This window comes from Bubalus bubalis, chromosome 1 (genome assembly GCF_019923935.1).
Source record: "Bubalus bubalis isolate 160015118507 breed Murrah chromosome 1, NDDB_SH_1, whole genome shotgun sequence".
In the NCBI taxonomy this organism is placed as follows: Eukaryota; Metazoa; Chordata; class Mammalia; order Artiodactyla; family Bovidae; genus Bubalus; species Bubalus bubalis.
The window spans coordinates 71,309,054-71,329,505 of record NC_059157.1 but is presented as its reverse complement, the minus strand read 5'-3'; the positions used below and the strand labels follow the sequence as shown (position 1 = coordinate 71,329,505).

General features: G+C 37.9%; 1 protein-coding gene across 9 annotated transcripts in view; it reads left to right on the top strand.

The window, feature by feature from the left end:
- Positions 1 to 20,452, top strand: part of ROBO1 (roundabout guidance receptor 1) — a 1,291,095-nt gene that overhangs the window by 1,259,274 nt on the left and 11,369 nt on the right. For all 9 annotated transcript variants that reach the window (XM_045165076.1, XM_045165073.1, XM_045165072.1 and 6 more), the window contains 2 exons: positions 9,043 to 9,449; positions 12,816 to 12,968. In XM_045165076.1, the coding sequence (XP_045021011.1) occupies positions 9,043 to 9,449; positions 12,816 to 12,968 (560 nt within the window). The remainder of the gene's footprint in view (positions 1 to 9,042; positions 9,450 to 12,815; positions 12,969 to 20,452) is intronic.

The window sequence follows — 20,452 nt, the reverse complement described above, 5'->3', positions numbered from 1 at the left end:
TTGATCACAATCAAAAATCGAGCTTATCTATCTTACCTTTTCAGCCTTTTCCTCTTGATTCAATCCTTTCTCCTTACAGTTAACCCTATTACTTTTTAAACTTCCCTTAGCCTCCCCTTTTTTATGCTGCTCTTGGTCTCTTCTACTCCATAGGATTCTTTGGTCACTTTACTTTCCTAATTCTTATTCACACCTCAGTCCTCTGAATGCTGGCTTATACCATTTACTTGTATCAGGCTTCAGAAAGTAACCACTGAATCATCAGTATAAAGCCTTCTCTTAATTTTTTCCATTATCTTACTACCATTCCCCCAATTAAATGATTCACCAAGTCCCTTCATTTCTAACTCCAAAATACTCTCTATTTTGTTCCTATGTTTCCTCTCCTAGAGCCCCTAAGACAGGCCCTCAGTCCTGGTCCCTTTAAATACGGTTGTATCCCTGCATTGATCACCACTTACCTCACCTTCTCTGTCCACTCTCCACATTGTTTTTCTTTACCCACCAGTCTAATAATGTTACTCCACATTCAGAGTCAGTCTATTTAGCCCTGTTTTAATACCTTTTACAGTCCTTTTTCCTTTACTTACCTCTTCCCTCCCAACACTTCCCACACATCCACTTTTCTTTTTTTTTAATTTTATTTTATTTTTTAACTTTACAATATTGTATTGGTTTTGCCATATATCAAAATGAATCCGCCACAGGTATACATGTGTTCCCCATCCTGAATTAGTCTGTTTGAAATTCCCTGAATTTACCTTGAACTCACCAACACCTTGTCAGCAATGCCAGGAACCAGCCCACGGAAGGCAGTACTGGAGCTAGTGGTGGGGGTCAGGCTGCTCTTGCTTCCATGACTGTCACCAAAATCCTTAGTGTCTTCACTGAGCACAGGTGTCTCGGTACATGCTATTTCTCTTGATGGCCTGGCCAGCATTTCTCATCTTTCCAAGCTCTGTTCAGATGTACCACCTGTGCAACTTTCTTGTTGCCTGGCAAAAATCGACTCATCTTGTTCTTTACTCTTCATAATGGTCTGCTCACCACTCTGCTAACACAGTAATCAGGTTTTCATGTTGCATTAGCACTGGCGATTTGTGTCTCTTTCCCTGTTTAAACCAAAAGCTCTTTGAGAGCAGTGCTTATGTCCTGCTCCCGTCATCAAGTTCCACAAAGCTTTCTTCAGTAAAAATCTGATAAGCGGAATCTTTTACTAGAGGAGAATGTGAAGTTGACTTACTTGCTACTGTTTTAGGGGAGTGAATTCAAGGTCAACATGTATACTTGGGAAATGCACTGGGTATCTGTACCTAAAATCCTCTTATGACTACATTCAGCCTGTTTTAAAAGGTATGACTTTCAGTCTATGAGGGTATTAAGAATCGTATCTCCAGGATTGCTGCTGGAAATAAACCTGGGCACTAATAAGAAGTAGATGAAAGCCCATGGGACTTCCCTGGTGGTCCAGTGGTAAGACTCCGTGCTTCCAAGGCAGGGGGCACAGGTTCAATCCCTGGTTGGGGAACTAAAATCCCACATGCTGTGCAGCATGGGGAAAAAAATAAAATAAATAATAAAATGTTTAATTTGCCTGAAAATATTTTTGAAAAAGAAGTAGATGAAAGCCCATTAAACAAAAACCTATTACTACTCTTCTATGCTGAAGGTGTATCCTACATGTTTACTCTAGAAATTTTTGAAAATATAGATAAAGTGAAAATATAAAAGTACCAATGATCTCTGTAGTCAGAAATTGTCACTGCTAAGTCCTCAGTAAAGATCTTTTCTGACCTTCATCTCTATATAATCTCATATTGCTTTGAATTTGTGATGTGATGATATATTTGCCAATATAATCTTATTAAGTACTGTTTTCACTGAAGAGTGAATTTTTCCATGCCAATGACTATTTAGATATTCACCTTAAACAAATATGTACTGTTATTTATTTTAAAAATTCCTTAATATTAGACATATGAGTCATGTCTAGTTTTTTGATAGTATACACGATGCTGTAATTCCCATCTCTAGTGAAGTCTTTGAGTCAAGCCTCTTTTCAAATCCTTAGCCTATTCAGAAACCTACCCATTTAGTAGATGACTTCTGTTTCTTGTCACTCCACTAATGATACATTCATTAAAGACAGATAGTTATTTCTTTATAAATTTCATTCCAAAGAATCAGACCTTTATAGCCAAGTACCTGTTCCTGCAGATTTTTACTGCTTGATGATCACACAGAGCAATGCACGTATCTCCAGCCATAAAGGCACTTTGCTACTTCCTCCAGCCATTTTCTCTTGTCTGTATTCCGGTAATGGTCCATAAGTGGTCTTGTTGCCTTTAGCCCTGCCCTTTCTTCATCCTAATCATCTTGCTGCAGACGGTGCCGAGGTATTTTCCTAAAATGCAACACTGATCAAGTCGCTCCACTGCTTAAAATCTCTCAGTGACCTCTCATTTCCCTTAGAATAAAGGCAAAATTCCTTAATGGAGCAATCAAGGCTCTTTGTGATCTGACCCCTGCGTGCCTCCCCATGCTTAGCCATTTTCACTCCCCTCCTCAGTGTGGCTGTTGCCTTTACTCCAGGTTTCTAAAGAGTCAAGTGCTGGAACACCCAGCACTCTCAGCCATGTTGAGGTTTTTCCACTGGCCGTCTCGTCTTCCAGAGGCCGTCATTATCCCCTCTCTTTATGGAGCTAATACTCGTGTATCCTTTCCATCCAAGATTAAATGGAAACTACTCTCCATACAGTCTTTCCCTGATGCCCCAGCTCTAAGTTGGAGCCAATTCTACATGTTCCCACAGTGTCCTAGATGTCTTCTCTCCTGGGGCTTGGAGAAAACTGCATTATCATGGCATGTTTAATTAGCTGTTTGTCGCCTCCACTAGACTATAAGTCCCTTTAGTCAAGGATTATGTCTGTTTTATTTAACTGAATTTCTAGCATAGTGCCTGAGTCCTGTTTCTAGTGCTGCCTATGAACAACACTAAAATGTCATCACCTAAAACCATTTTCTTTTACTTGCAATTCCACAAGTCAGAAATTCTGAAAGGATTCAACTGGGTAATTCATCACCAACCCACATGGCCTCTTCTGGTCTTTGGGGCTGCGAGATCTACTTCCAAGTTAGATTCTTCACTCATATGTCTGCCATCTCAGGGTTCCATAGCCTCTCTCTCCACATGTAGTCTCATCTTCCAGGGTCTCCCCACCATAGCCCAGGCTTCTCATAACACAGGGGTCTCAGGGGAGTGGCACTTCTTTCATGGCAGCAGCCTACTTATAAGTCAGGGAAAAGAAGTTGCCAGGCCAGTTAAGAGCTACATTCAGAACTGGCACAGTCTGACTTCTGCCATATTCTATGGTCAGAGCAGTTGTGGGATCCATCCAGATTCAGGACATAGAACTAAACTCCCACTGTTGACAAAGGGATGGCTAATTCTCGTCCCAGAAGACCACTGTGGATAGAAGATACTGTTAGGAACATCTTTGTAAAATACAGTCTGCCATGGCCTGGTGGCATAGTTAGTTTATTAAATGTGAGTGCCTTAAAATTGAATATTTCTGTCTTAAAGTGCAAACTGTAAGCCATTACCTAAGGTCTTGTTTCTTGTGATTCCTTTGGTCTTGAACCTAGAAGTTTCTTCACCATAGTTGATACAGAGTAAATGTTTAAAGAATGAATGCATATTTTACTTTTATGTTTATTTATTATGGACATTATAAATAGTGTAATGTACATGAATAAGAAATTACTGAGCTAAAACCATTATAACTGTAATATTTAATTAGATAAGTATTTCATACTAGCATTATTGTGGATAATACAATTTTGACATTCTAATGAGCTTCTAAGGTATTCCATTTTTGTCTAAAACTAGATTAACTAACATAATAGTAATCTTTCATCTCTCTTTTCAGCCTATGAAAATAATATAATTAAATGTATTTGCATATATTGTTTTAAAAAGTTTCTGATACTGTTGTGTTTACTGTAGTTATGGAATAGGAAATTCACTGTTATCTTATTAGTATAGATGAACTGAGTATGATATAGTTGGAAGGAAAACAAGTCAAAGAAAATTAAATATCTTGTCTGTTAAAAACTGGGGAATAGTTAATCATACAAAATATTAAAGCTATACCAGTTTTAGCAAAAAATCGGAGGTACGTATTTTCTCCCTTTCATCTTTTGCCTGGCAAATGTTTTATGGTAAACTATATAGATACCTGCTTTCATAAATTAATGGAATTATTCTCTTCTTCTCTTGAACATGTTTATGAAGGCATCATTTTTGCAGGAGCCTAGAGTATTGTGATTCGCAGCCATATACTTGTACATTATTTCAGAAGACATTGAAACCCCACAGAGGGAAAAATTGAAGGGAGTTGAGGCTTATTTGTGGCAAGTCCCACTTGAGTACAGCATCTTGAAATAGCTTTTTGTTTTCAAATAGAATATATTACATATTTCAAACTGTACATGTTTATCACACGTTCCCTGGGCTTGCCTTATTTACAGATGGTTTGAATAAAATTTTCTGTCTTTCCCCAGCATTTGCCCAGGGTGTTGGTAGTTAAAAGCCAGTCCTCATTTAACATGAAGATGTTTTGGCTTCACATAATGTGACTTATCCACATACAACAATGCTGACATCTTTTCATTGTGAAGTTGGCTGTCCTATATCCCTTCACTGATGGTCAAAATAGCTCCTTTTGTGCTAAAAAGTCTTACATGTATTTAAAAAAAGGTTTCTTGTGGTATTTTGGATGTGCCTGCTGACAAAGGCTGTAAATTGACTTTTAAGTATGGTATTTTATTGCAATCCAAATTAAACAAAGGTTTTCCCCCTGTGTGTATAACATACTCCATATTGAAGCAATTATCCATTTTAATCTCTTAAATAACTTCAGCTTTGGTACATTGTTCATATTTCTTCTAGTACCACCCATAGATGCATTAGAAACCACCCAGAAATGACGAAAAATAACACATTTTACTAAACAACTGTGTATATGTATATATCAATATGTTACATATGTACATACATCTGTGTATATGTGCATGCGTGTATGTGTACTACATCACGTCAGTCGTGTCCAACTCATTGTAACCCTCCTATGCGTGGGACTCTCCAGGCAAGAATACTGGAGTGGGTTGTAGTGCCCTCCTCCAGGGGATCTTCCTGACCCAGAGATCGAACCCACATCTCTTACATCTCCTGCATTGGCAGGTGGGTGGGTTCTTTACCACTCACACCACCTGGGAAGCCTGTATAGGTGAATATTTATGTATAATAACACCGTACCTAGAGGAAAGGCCATCGCCTTGGAAATGGAATGTGAGATTAAATTCTAAATTGTATACATACTAGTCATGGGAACCTTTGGCAAGGTCTTTAATTCCTCTGAATTTCAATATCCTCATCTGTTAAAACAATAATAAAATAAATACCCTGGAATGCTGTTGTGAGAATTAAATAAGCTAACATTGTATAATACTTAGCTGGAAAGTAGGTGCTCAGCCAATTAGTTAATTATAGTATTTTTTAGTAATCCTTCATTTTTAATGCTTTCTATTTGTGTTAATAAAACATGTTTATTGAAGTGTCTCAGTTCATTGGAATAAAAAGCACTAAACTTTTTTCTTCAAATAACTATCATGCCACCCTAACCACTGTGCTATACTGAACTTCCCTTTTTCTCTCTGTAGCAGGTCTGCAAATTAGATCTTGACCAGAAACTATATGGGTTTGTTTGTATGCTTTCTTTTAATTTATTACTCGATCTTATTAATTTTAAAACTATAATGATACACTTCCAGATTTTTTTGCAGACTGAACATGTCTGTAGCCATGGTGACATGGAGTAACTAGTGTGTTCCGTTTTTAATCACTTTCTATCTTGCTCTTCCCAGTCAATTCTCTTAAGTGCTCAGGTAAGGATGAGGATACATAAAAAGAATAAAGTGGACAAGGATCCAGTCTTCTTCTTGGTCAGCCCTAATGACTGTTCTGTCTCATCTTGCTCTATGAGTATCATAAGGATGGTGAGGGAAAGGGGCTGGCACCAGCTTCCATTGATGAAGCACTCTATCCTGGACAACATCTATAGACGTGTGTAGTCCTTGAACCAGAGAAGGCAATGGCACCCCACTTCAGTACTCTTGCCTGGAAAATCCCATGGACGGAGGAGCCTGGTGGGCTGCAGTCCATGGGGTCGCTAGAGTCGGACACAACTGAGCGACTTCACTTTCTCTCTTCACTTTCATGCATTGGAGAAGGAAATGGCAACCCACTCCAGTGTTCTTGCCTGGAGAATGCCAGGGACGGGGGAGCCTGGTGGGCTGCCGTCTAGGGGTCACACAGAGTCGGACACGACTGAAGTGACTTAGCATAGCATAGCATAGCATAGTTCTTGAACAATTTAGCCACATCTTCAGGTAGACTACCAGTCAGTGGCATTCATACTGTATCTCTGCTAGTCTCCCAAGCCATAGGGGCACCAGAGAACACTAAATCCTAATCTCACCTACCCTCCTGCACTAGTGCTTACACTGGCAGGCTTGTTTTTCTTTTGTTGTTTTGTTTTAATATTATTGGAGTATAATTACTTTACAATGGTCTGTTAGTTTCTGTGGTACACTAAAGTGAATCAGCCATATGTATACATATATCCCCTCCTGCTTGAGCCTCCCTCCTCCACCCCCAATGCACCCCTCTTGGGCATGCCAGAGCACCAAGCTGAGGTCCCTGTGCTATACAGCAGCTTCCCACTAGCTCTTTACACCTGGTAGTATAAATGTATCTATGCTGTTCTCCCAATTCATGCCACTCTCCCCTTACCCCACTGCGTCCACGTCTGTTCTCTACATATGCATCTCTATCCCTGCCCTGCAAATCATTCTGCTGTACCATTTTCCTAGATTTCATGTATATGCATTAATATATAATATTTCTATCTTTCTGACTTACTTGACTCTGTATGACAAACTCTGGATCCATCCACATCTCTACAAATGTTCCAACTTCATTCACTTTTATGCCTGAGGAATATTGCATTATATATGTTTACCATATCTTCTTTATCCATTCATCTGTCAGTGGACATTTAGGTTGCTTCCACATCCTGGCAATTGTAAACAGTGCTGCAGTGAGACTGGGGTACATGTGACTCTATCCTCTTTATTCTCAGGAGCTCAGAGTTTGATGAAGTGTTGTCATGACCTTTTGAAAAGAGATTTCCCTTCCATTACCTTTTTAACCCTTGCTTAGAGGAGGGCATGGCAACCCATTCCAGTATGCTTGCCTGGAGAATCCCACAGACAGAGGAGCCTGGAGGGTTATAGTGTATAGCGTTGCAAACAGTTGTACATGACTGAAGCAACTTAGCATGCAACCTCATTTAGATGGCTGTTTGTAACCTTGCTTAGATAGCATCACTAACTTAATGGACATGAATTTGTGCAAACTCCAGGAGATAGTGGAAGATGGAGGAGCCTGGCATGCTATAGTCCACAGGGTTGCAAAGAATCAGACATGACTTAGCAACTGAACAGCAACAAGAGCACTGACTAAAGCTGTTGAGCACGTCACTAGGTGGTCCTCCAGGTAGAATCACTACATGCATTCCCTGTTTTTCAGGTATTTTCCCAATTAGGAGTTAATCACTTGGCATTCTTCCCACTTGGGAATAACTTCCTCCCACAAACTTTGCTTTCCACTGTCTAAGTGCTCTCTGCCTTCTTAGTCATCTTCTGTTCACTGTGTTTGATGGTGCAGGAGGGGAGAGGAAAGACTGCTTTTAACTGAGGTTCTCTAGATCTGTGGAGAGATGGCGGAAACCAGTTACTGTTAACTCTGTGAACTTAAATCCAGAGCACTAAGAAAAATACCTGTAAACATTTTGTTAAACAGATAGGAGGAATAATGGTAAAAGTCATATACTTGAAAATAGCTAATAATATCTATAAGTGAGCAATTTGGAGAAAAATTACTCTTGGCTGTTTCTTTAATAGAATAAAATCTAAAGGAAATTGTATCATATGCTCAATGCATAATATTTTAATCCTATAAAATTCTACTCTCTTATAGTCAAAATGAGTATGTCCATTTGCTTGCAGTGGTAGGAGTGACCATGAAGGACAGGGAAGGGAACATGTTTATACATTTATGGAGCAGCCTGTTTCAGAATTAATGTCTACTGTCTTTGGTCATTGTACGCTGTCAGTAATATTCCATATAGAGCATGCGTGCATGCTCAGTCATGTCTGACTCTTTGCAACCTCATGGACTGTAACTTACCAGGTTCCTCTGTCCATGGGATTTTCTAGGCAAGAATACTAGAGTGGGTTGCCATTTCCTCCTCCAGGGGATCTTCCCCACCCAGGGATGGAGCTGGTGTCTGTTGTGTCTCCTGCATTGAGCCAGCGGGTTCTTTACCAAATGCACCACCTGGGAAGCCCCAGGATTCCATATGCTTTGGGACAAATACATAGGTGTCAATTTCAAAATAGGTATTGCTTACCACTTTTTTTCACCCCTTTTTAACTAAGCATAACTGAACAGGGAGGCCTGGTGTGCTGCAGTCCATGGGGTGATGAAGAGTTGGATGTGACTTGGAAACTGAACAACAACAACTCAAAAGATAAAACATAAGGAGACTTATCCATAGATGAGTCTATTTCTATTAAGCTTGAATCAAAAGGTAGCCCAGCTTTCTTAAAAGTACCTCTGGTATTGAGATAAATTTCTTACAACTCAAAAATAATACTTTAAGCATACCCTGATTTCCCATTGTTTTTCCTGAACAAATGAGCTCCATGGAAGCTTGTGAATTTAATGGCAGCTCACTCCAGTATTCTTGCCTGGAAAATCCTATGGACAGAGGAGCCTGGTGGGCTACAGCCATAGGGTCGCAAGAGTGGGACAAGACTTAGTGACTAAACTATCACTATGTGAATTTCTTGGTTAGTTTACACTTTTGTGTCCTAAGTAATGAGCTAAGCCATACCTGTTTATTCATTTTCCTACAGACGGCAGCCGGTGAGCCCACCTCCACCTCCAAGGCCGATTTCCCCACCCCACACCTACGGCTACATTTCAGGACCCCTTGTCTCAGATATGGATACGGATGCGCCAGAAGAGGAAGAAGACGAAGCCGACATGGAAGTAGCCAAGATGCAGACCAGGAGGCTTTTGTTACGTGGGCTGGAGCAGACCCCTGCCTCCAGTGTCGGGGACCTGGAGAGCTCTGTCACTGGGTCCATGATCAATGGTTGGGGCTCTGCCTCAGAGGAGGACAACATTTCCAGTGGACGCTCCAGCGTTAGTTCTTCTGATGGCTCTTTTTTCACTGATGCCGATTTTGCCCAGGCGGTCGCAGCAGCAGCGGAGTATGCTGGTCTGAAAGTGGCCCGGCGCCAAATGCAGGATGCTGCTGGTAAGTTGTACACTTCTCACCAAGCTGAAAGAGGAAAGAAAAAAGAGAATTCTATGTGTATTTGTCAGTTGCTGATTATCTCCATAATCTTATGTCCTATATGACATACAACTGTCACCACCTGGTTTTTGACTGCCGAGCTTCCCATATGCCTCAGACAATAAAGAATCCACCTGCAATGAGGGAGACCTGGGTTCGATCCCTGGGTTGGGAAGATCCCCTGCAGGAGGGCATGGCAGCCCACTCCAGTGTTCTTGCCTGGCAAATCCCCAGGGACAGAGGACCCTGGTGGGCTACCATCAGTGGGGTCGCACAGAGTCCAACAGGACTGAACCACTAAGTAGAGCACAGCAAGGAGACCAAGGCCCAAGATTATGAAGTATCATGCCTACTCCCTTTTTCTTGACAAGACTTTTTAAATCTTCTATTTTATTTAATAAATCATATGAGAAGTCTTCATTCTTAAGATAGTCTTAGCAAATATAAGTGCAACTTCTTTTGGAATGCCTGTGATCAATTGAGATTGTGTTATATATATATATTATTTTAAGATGTAAAAAGTCACCAAAATAAAATTAATTGAGGTAGTTCACTCATCCCATGTAATTAGAAATTATCCAGGAGAAATAGATAAATGTCTGGGGGGACACTCAACTGTTGGAAAGTGGGCTATTTCTCCTTAACCCCCATTCTTTTCATGCATCTCAATTAGAATACTAATTTAATTGAGAAAATATAAAGATATTTATAATATATATACTTCTGCAAGCATAAGTGTGTTCTATGCTTAAACTAAACATTGTTAATCTAATAATTTGGAGAGCAAGTTAATCTAAATACTTAAATATTTTTTCTATTTCCCCTTTTATTGCTAGTAGCCTGTTTTTAATTACTATATATCCATTCTTATGTTTTAATTCTCTTATACTTATTTCCTCCTCCCATCTTTGTTTAGAAAGTAAATAGTATGAGAAAGAAAAAAATTTTAAGTATATATTTTTCACATTTTAATTTCTGTAAAATGGAATATATATATTCCTATACATGTTCAATATATGTGATATTTCTGGTAACTAAAAATATACAAATAGAATAAAAATAATGTGATCAATAAGAAAGAGAGACATTTCTGAGAAAGTAAAGATTATCACAGCAGATCAATAGTTGTTATCTTATTTTATTATTTTCTTAGCTTAGTAACTATCACATTGTTGCAATTATTTTCCATGTTCCAAAAGAATTTTCCATGGTCTCTTTAGATGTTGAATTGGTCATTATTTCTTATCATTGTAGAATATATTCAAAGAAAATTTAACTCACTTCATAAAGCTTTTTTTCTATATATTATTAATCAAGAATATGTTATAGGAAAAAAATATGTCCAATATCTCTCAAACTATTATTGTAGAATGCATACTTATTTTAGCCAGGCCTATACTTGAAGATATTAAACCGGTGTTCATTTTTTTCCCGTAGGAGCTGCTGCGTATAATAAAATAATATGCAAACCAATCTATGGTTCCTAATAAATAACATCTGACTTTATATATAGCTTTTGTTTCTCCTTATTTTTAAATCTTCTATAAAAAAATAACTACATGAAATTAAGCATCTCAAACTACTGCTTTCATATTGTATTATGGGTGTTTTTCAGTTCATTGAATCAACGAGACATAGAAATAATTTTGAAAATTCATCTGTAAATGACCTCATGCCTCAGGGTCTATGAGCAGTAGATGGCCTTACACAATAGAATGAGAAATGGGTTCAGTCTCAGCCCTAATTCTCTTTTTTCATGGTTATATAACTTTAATTGTAATAGTCTCCATCATAGCTAAAGAGAGTTTGGTTTAATATTTCATTGTATTGTAATTTAGTAGCTCTTATGACTTTCATTTAGCTCATGATTATAATGAACAAAACATGCATTGGAGTCTGCCTATTAAAATGTTCTTTTCCTGAAAGGGTGCTGCTTATCATATAGCTTGAAGTTAATATGAATGAACAATCCAATCACATTGTTTCTCACTAGGCCACATTAATATCTATTATTTAATGCTTCAGTTATCACCTGTAAATGCGTTGATTTTACTTTCTGTGACTGCTACTGTTTATAGCCAGAACACATGTTGTCTTGGTCTCTCTGAAGTTTCTTGTCATACAACAGAAAGTTCTGCATTTGAATCTCTGGAATTTCAAGAAACCAAAATAACAAAGATCAAGGATACGGCCAATAGATCTCCACTGCCATTATGGATTAAATATTTTGTGCTGCTGTACTATGTCTCTGTAAGAAAGCCAGAGAATTTGAGAGCACAGCAGTGTACCATGTCTGAGTATCAGATTCATTTATCACCTGTGAATATTGTCCCTCCAAGATCAAAATCATGAAAAACTACTTACCCCAGCACCAAAACACATAAAAGTCTCTGAGGGGCTCACTTTAAATATCCAGAAGAAGCAAATAAATATCTTTTAAGAGAACAGGGGTATGAGTAGTTTTGGCCGGTCTAGGTATGTGAGCTAGCTAAATTTTAGGCCACCGTAAGAAAAAATGCCTGAGAATGTACTCAAATTTAGGAGTCTGTCTTCAGAAAAGAGCACAAACATATTCAATTAAAATAAGGGACATGTTTTGTACTGTTTATTCTTAGAACATGGACTTCTTAAGGGCTCTGGCTATTCCTTTTGAGAAAGAAACAGACATTGGATATATTATGTTAAAATTTAATTAACAGTTTTGTTTAACAAGAACAATTTAGTGATGGGAGCTGCAAAAATAGTTACAATGTTTTTCTTTAATGCCTAGGTATTAAGAACTTTAGCAGAATAAAAGTACCAAGGTTTATATAAAAAAGAAGACTATGAAATACTTTTAGGTTATTTTTTCCAGTGGATAGCTCAAGCAGCATAACAAAAATCCTATTGTTTACTAGGATAAGTTTAGTCTTTCAGTCCTGTCTGACTCTTTGCAACCCATGGACCATAGCCTGCCAGGCTCCTCTGTCCATGGGATTTTTCAGGCAAGAATCTTCCTGACTCAGGAATTGAACCCACATCTCCTGTGTCTCCTTCACTGCAGACAGATTCTTTACCTGCTGAGCCACTGAGGAAGATCCCTTGGAAGAGGGCATGGCAACCCACTCCAATATTCTTGCTTGGAAAATTCCATGGACAGAGGAGCTTGGCGGGCTACAGTCCATAGGGTTGCATAGAGTCAGACACGACTGAAGCAACTCAGCTTTGTTTACTAAAATCATTTATTTAAGGTTTTTTTTTAATAGGGATATTTCTAGTTTTAATGTTTTATTTTGATTATTACTGTTAAACTTTATTGTTGAGTTTGGCTCTGATTGTTTTCCTCAGGCCGCCGCCATTTTCATGCCTCCCAGTGCCCTAGACCCACAAGTCCTGTTTCTACAGACAGCAACATGAGTGCTGCCGTAGTTCAGAAGGCCAGACCAGCCAAGAAGCAGAAACACCAGCCAGGACATCTGCGCAGAGAAGCCTACACAGATGGTAAGTCCATTGAAATGGCTGAAAACATCTATGAATCTTGCCTCTTTACCCTGGCTCTCTCGGACTTGAAAATGCATCCACTGACATTAGAAATTACATTAAAAATTCATTAACAGTAAGCCTCATATTACTTAGAGGAATGATCAACTTCCATATCTTGTCAGGCATCTCAAGTCCCTGCAGTTTTCTAGTAAGTGGGTTAGTTAGGAAGTTAAAACAAAGGATAATACTTTTAATATTCTTAAAAGGTTAGTATATAGTTTAAACGAGTAGGTATTGCTGTAGTTGAAGTAATGGCGTGGGATTAATCTTCATCACTGATAACTCTTCCACAATGTCCTCACTTTTTTTTTTCCCTTGGAGAATTTTGCATTCAAATAGAAGACAATAAACTCATTTGAATAGAAGACAATAAGCTCATTTGAATATAAAGTCTAACTATAATGGTGTTACTCACAGTTTGTGCACCAAAAGGCAAATGGAATCATCTTCCTTCATGCCTTCACATACAGTCTCCACTGTCCCTGAAGAGGCGAGGTTTGTATTCTAGAGGGAGCACAGGCGAATATCGCAAGCATTGTGATGTTGTCTAGAGAAAGCCTTTAATGAAAGTGCCTCAGGTGGCCCGGCATTTATTAAACCGCCACCTTTTCGTTTTATAAAACAACCTCAAGGGCTTTGTTGGAAATTCATGTAAGATAAATGCTCTCAGGCTCACCCATCTTGTCAAGTTTGCTAAATTTACTAAAGGGGTGGGGGGAAGAAGGTTGTCACAGGGACCGTTCCCACCTCCTGGTCCCCTCCAACCACAATCTGATTAGAACTTTCATTACCAGTCAGCAGTTTTTCAAAAAGGGCATCATTTGCCATTATCATATGAAAGCCTAATATTATAGATCCTTATCCAAGGTTACAAGGAGGGTTTTCTGAGGCACTTCTCCCCATGATTCCTGCCACTTGACAGAAAAAATTTAATACAAAGCTCACAGCATGATGAGCACAAGTAATTTTGCAATGAGTGGCTGTCCATGCTATTATCTGTACTTTATTCAGAGTATTTTCTCTCACTAGCATCTATCTGATATTAGACTGCATTAAATACTGGCATGACACAGCGCACCTGGGCCTCCTGGATCCTGCCTGGGACTCCTTTGTCAGGGAAACTGAGCTGTCAGAATATTATCTGATTCTGAATGGTGATTATAATGGCTTTGAGCATGTTTGCCTCTGTGAAGGGATGAAAACTAGGTATAAATCCCCAAACTCTATTGGCAGTTTTACATTTATGGGACCCCTATAATGGCATTTTACAAGTTTTATAGCTGTTCTATCAGTTTTTATTATCTAGAAGACACTGCTCCTAACAGAAAAACTGGTCAAACATCAAACCTTGATGTGACTGCATCTAGGTTGAATACATCAGGTAGAAAATCTGGCCTAAAGCTTTGTGTAACTCTTTCTACTTCTTATTTATACTTGTTTTGAGGGGCTTCTGGCATTGAGTGATGCTTTTAAAAATGCTTTAAATAATGTAAACATGTCAGTTAGAGGGCATAGCATTGCAGTTATAAATTATAATATGCTTGAAAATTGTGATCTGTATTCATCACCCCATGTTCTGTAGCATTTATTTCAGTGTTTAATAATTAAATATAAATTCTAACTAATCCCTGAAAAATAGCTATTAAATTGAATGATGAAGCAGCCAAGTTATTTTTAATTTCAGAAATACCAAAGAAACATGTTAAAATATTTGTAAAGACAAAAAGCCATATTAATATGAAATATTATTTAAATTTCTAAATGTTCATTTTACATGTGATTATACAGAATAGTCATAATATACACCACGATGTAGAAGCCAGTAATTATTTTCTCTAAGTCACAAAAATAGACAAAATGGTTAAAGCACTAGCTTTAACTTCCTCTTAGCGTTTTGATAACCATCTTTCATTGAGTTATGCTTATTTTACTAACAAGTCTTGAATTTGATTCTGGATGTTTTCTGATTTGGTAAAGAAAAAAATAAAACTGTGTACTATTTTGTACGTTTCCATAAGGCATCTTGAATAACTGAAATCTTTTCTTCATAATGTGTCAAATAAAAAATGCATGTACTCTTGGTAGTAGTGGTTATAGTATGGAAAGAAAACTCATTTTATCAGAAATCATTTTCTTGGTTTTGAAAAAAATTCATAATCCATTTCATGAAGAATCTCTATGGCAAATACAATTTTTTTTTAATTATTAAAGAAGAAAGAGGGGAGGGAGGAGAATGAACTTAAGGAGCTGCCAGTTGTGGAAATGAGAAACATATCAATAAGACATGGAGAGGTTTTCTTCATTTTTGGATTTTGATGATTGAATCAATTATGATGGATGCGTTTGATTATTGTCAATAGATTTCTTATGTGAACTGTTTTCAATATATGCTGTATCAGTCTTGAGCATGTAGCATCTTTATACATTTTGTTCAAATTATCAATTTCCTTTACAGAAATTTTGTGACCTCTATAAGGAAAAAATAAAAAAGAACCTAAACTGATAGATCTGTGTCTGAACTGATAAAGAGTAATTTGGTAAGCCACCTTATCTAGATGGCTTCAGTTCAGTTCAGTCACTCAGTTGTATCTGACTCTTTGCAACTGCAGCAAGCCAGCCCTCCCTGTCCATCACCAACTCCCGGAGATTGCTCAAACTCATGTCCATTGAGTCGGTGATCCCATCCAACCATTTCATCCTCTGTCATCCCTTTCTCTTCCTGACTTCAGTCTTTCTCAGCATCCCATCAGGGTCTTTTCCAGTGAGTCAGTTCTTCACATCAAGCGGCCAAAGATTTGGAGCTTCACCTTCAGCACCAGTCCTTCCATTGAATATTCAGGAATGATCTCCTTTAGGATGGACTGATTTGATCTCCTTGCGGTCCAAGGGACTCTCAAGAGTCTTCTCCAACACCACAGTTCAAAAGCATCCATTCTTTGGTGCTCAGCTTTCTTTATGGTCCAACTCTCACATTCATACATGACTACTGGAAAAACCATAGGTGGTTTGAACAACAGAAATTTATTTCCTAACGACCCTGGAGGCTAAAAGTTCAGGCTCATAGGGTTGGCAGGGTTGGTTGCTCCTGAAGCCTCTCTCCTTGGCTTATAGATGACCTCCTTCTCCCCATGTCTTCACTTGGTCTTCCCTCTGTGTATGTTATGTGCCACCTTCTTTTAAGAACACCAGGCAGATGGGATCAGGGCCCACTCTAAGGACCTCACTGTAACTTAACTGCTTCTTTAAAGATCCTGTCTTCAAGTTACAAGTCACATTCTCAGGTGCTAGGGGTTAGGACTTCAACATATGAATTTTGGAGGGGACACAATTGAGCCCATAACAGCCTACTAGTTCTTGGGCCTGTAGCCATACTAGTGCTGTAGGTAAATGTTGGGTCTCATAGACACCCAGGGAGTACTCATTGCAAAGTGATGGACTGCCTGCTGTAGAATACTGACAGGCAGAATCTAACTCTATTTATTTCATATTTGCTGCTTTCACCCAGATAAAGGGCAGGATTCAAATATATGAATATTGATCAGTCAGACTTTCGTTGAGTTAAAGCCAAGCATAAGTGCATTTTAGGACCTTCTAATAGATTTTTCCACCCCTTTGCAACCCTTCCTGATTTGTTTACATACTTGACCTAAAAAACGAATCTACATCATTTCTACAGCTCTACTTTTCATAAGTTATAAATTCACCCTCTTTGGAATGATGTTGTTTTGACTCGATATATCATTAATTACAAGGTCTTGGGACTTTTAACAGTTAGTAAATAGAGTCTGTAAATGGATCTCTGTAGTGAGTGAATGCTGGCAGAATTGTCTCCGTGTTTATGCTTTTTTTGTATTACTTTACATGCATTATATTGGTATTTAGAGAGTCTTGTATAAAGAATGGTGTTTATACAATTGTATAAAAAAAGAGACTATACATATATATGAGTTCCATGATCCCATTTTTTAAACCCAGTTTGAGCTATTAGCGGTATGAATTACCTGAAAGTACTATTTGTTATTTTATGAAATATGAAATTGTTTATACTGTGATAATCCCTGATTTGACTCAGTGTTTATTTTGTGATACCTAAAAAAATATTTGGTAATCTGTTTATATTAGAAATTACACCTACCATCATTCCCCTCTGTTAATTATATACAGTGGCAATTATATACAGTAAGTTTGAACTCAAAATTACCATCAGATTCTCTTCTTTTTCTACCTGTATTATAGATAGCATCTATATAGAGCATCTGGGGATTTTGTCTCGAGTCATAGATTCCCAAGACTTTGTATGATCTTATGATACTGGTAATCATCAGCTTTGATACCCAGTCAACCCAGATATTTTATGATTTGATAATCAGATCAGATCAGATCAGCCACTCAGTCATGTCCGACTCTTTGCGACCCCATGAATCACAGCACACCAGGCCTCCCTGTCCATCACCAATTCCCGGAGTTCACTCAGACTCACGTCCATCGAGTCAGAGATGCCATCCAGCCATCTCATCCTCTGTCGTCCCCTTCTCCTCCTGCCCCCAATCCCTCCCAGCATCAGAGTCTTTTCCAATGAGTCAACTTTTCGCATGCGGTGGCCAGAGTACTGGAGTTTCAGCTTGAGCATCATTCCTTCCAAAGAAATCCCAGGGCTGATCTCCTTCAGAATGGACTGGTTGGATCTCCTTGCAGTCCAAGGGACTCTCAAGAGTCTTCTCCAACACCACAGTTCAAAAGCATCAATTCTTCGGTGCTCAGCCTTCTTCACAGTCCAACTCTCACATCCATACATGACCACAGGAAAAACCATAGCCTTGACTAGACGAACCTTTGTTGGCAAAGTAATGTCTCTGCTTTTGAATATGCTATCTAGATTGGTCATAACTTTCCTTCCAAGGAGTAAATGTCTTTTAATTTCATGGCTGCAGTCACCATCTGTAGTGATTTTGGAGCCCAGAAAAATAAAGTCTGACACTGTTTCCTCATCTATTTCCCATGAAGTGGTGGGACCAGATTTCATGATCTTTGTTTTCTGAATGTTGAGCTTTAAGCCAACTTTTTCACTCTCCACTTTCACTTTCATCAAGAGGCTTTTTAGTTATTTTGATTTGATGATAGTGGCAGTCATCAGCTTCCTGATAAGCTGTATTTGCAATCCAGTCTGAGTTTGTAGCAAGGACATAGTGCAGAAATGAATCTGCAGTCACTCACTCCCTCTGCTTCCAGGTATATTCTGAATTAGACTTTTCTTCTCCTCATATTCCCAGTCACAGGCTCAGTCTGAACTTAGAATAGCTCAGCGTTGGGTCTCTTCACTTTAAGTCACTCAGTAGAATCTGTCTTTTCTCTCTTTTGGGTTATTTTTAATAAATAAGTAGTCAATGACGGGGATCACGGCATCTTGTTCCATCGCTTCATAGCAAATAGATGCGGGGACAATGGAAACAGTGACAAACTTTCTTTTCTTGGGCTCCAAAGTCACTGCAGACTGTGACTACACCATAAAATTAAAAAACACTTGCTCTTTGGAAGGAAAGCTATGATCAACCTAGACAGGGTATTAAAAAGCAGAGACATTACTTTGCCAACAAAAGTCCTTATAGTCAAAGCTATGGTTTTTCCATAGTCATGTATGGATGCGAGAACTGATGATAAAGAAGGCTGAGTGCCAAAGAACTGATATTTTCGAACTGTGGTGTTGGTAAAGACTCCTGAGAGTCCCTTGGACTGCAAAGAGATCAAACCAGTCAATCCTAAAGGAAATCAACCCTGAATATTCATTGGAAGGACTGATGCTGAAGGGGAAGCTCCAATACTTTGGCCACCTGATGCAAAGAGCTGACTTATTGGAAAAGACCCTGATGTTGGGAAAGATTGAAGGCAGGAGGAGACGGGTACGACAAAGGATGACATGGTTAGAGAGCATCACTGACTCAATGGACATGAGTTTGAGCAAACTCTGGGAGGTAGTGAAGGACAGGGAGGCCTGGTGTGCTGCAGTCTATGAGGTTGCAAAGTTGGAAACAACTGAGAGACTGAACAACAACTATTTTAAAAATGTTGTTTTTAAAAAAATGTTAAAGGAGGAAAATCATCACCAGTGACAGTGATAGTTTATGTTTTAAGACAAAAAGCTTTTGATTTTCCTAGATTTATTTTATTTATTATTATTATTATTTATTTTATTTATTATTATTTATTTTATTTATTATTAGAAAACATGGTGAGCTAAGAGAATTAAGAACAACAGTATGCAAGTAACAGTCTGACCAGTTTTAATGATGCAGTCCTAAGTAAAACAGCTGGATGTAAGATGATATCTCAAAATTTATGCTTTCAGAGACCAATACAATGAATTCTAATGCCTTAGTTATATGACAGATAAAGTCAAAATAAAATTACTTTTAAAAACTCTTATCTACTTAAGAGGTGGCAAGAATACACAGAAGAAACAAAAGAAAAATCATTCTTTAAAAAACTCATTTTTTAAAAGAAAAACTCATTCCTTCAAAAACTCATTCTTTCAAAAAAAAAAAAAAAAAAAACCAAGAATGAGAAACACTAGATTAAAAGTGATGCTTGCTAGACCCCTTAATTTGCTATTATATTATGAATTTTCAAGGCATGATTTTAATATTCAAGAATTTTTTATGCTAGTGTATGTAAATAATAGTCACTGGACCATTGCCAATAATAGTAATATCTCTGGAAACAACTTAAATATTCCTCTGTTGGGATTTACTGTATAAATAATGATATATTCATAAAATAGAACAGTATACAAACTTTTCATCAGAAGAGGTAAAGCTATATGTTTATGTATGGAGATGTATACAACTACACATTTAGGTGAAAAAAATATATAATCATTTTATGTTATTAGGAAAGGAAGGCTATCACATTCTGGTGGGCAGACATGCATGCTCCAAAACCCCAGATATGGCCATTTTACATAGTTTCTAATGTGAATGGTATTCCTTGGAATTATGCAACTCGGCAGCCTTGTTTTCTATGCATAAATAATTTCTGGGATGATCTATAAACATCCATTCAGACTAATTACCTCTGCATCAATATTGAGGATTTGAAATGAAGGTGAGGACATATGAAGGGTTATATTTCCAAGTTTTTATATACTTTAAAATTTTTACCATGTATGTTTTCTATGGAAAAGCTTAATTTTGTAATACTAAACATTTACTATTAATACATACCCTATTCATATTTTAGTTGATTTGTTCTGTTAATATCACATAGAATATGAAAACATTACCATTTCTAAAGTCATGACTAAAGAAAAAATGTGCTGATAGTTTCAAGTCTCTAGATCTCTGGTTTTGACCTCCCATAAAATTCAGATTTTATATATAACAACCTCCTGTATATATCTGCCTGGATACTTCAGAAGTTCTTCCTGTTCACTTTTCTGAAACAGAACT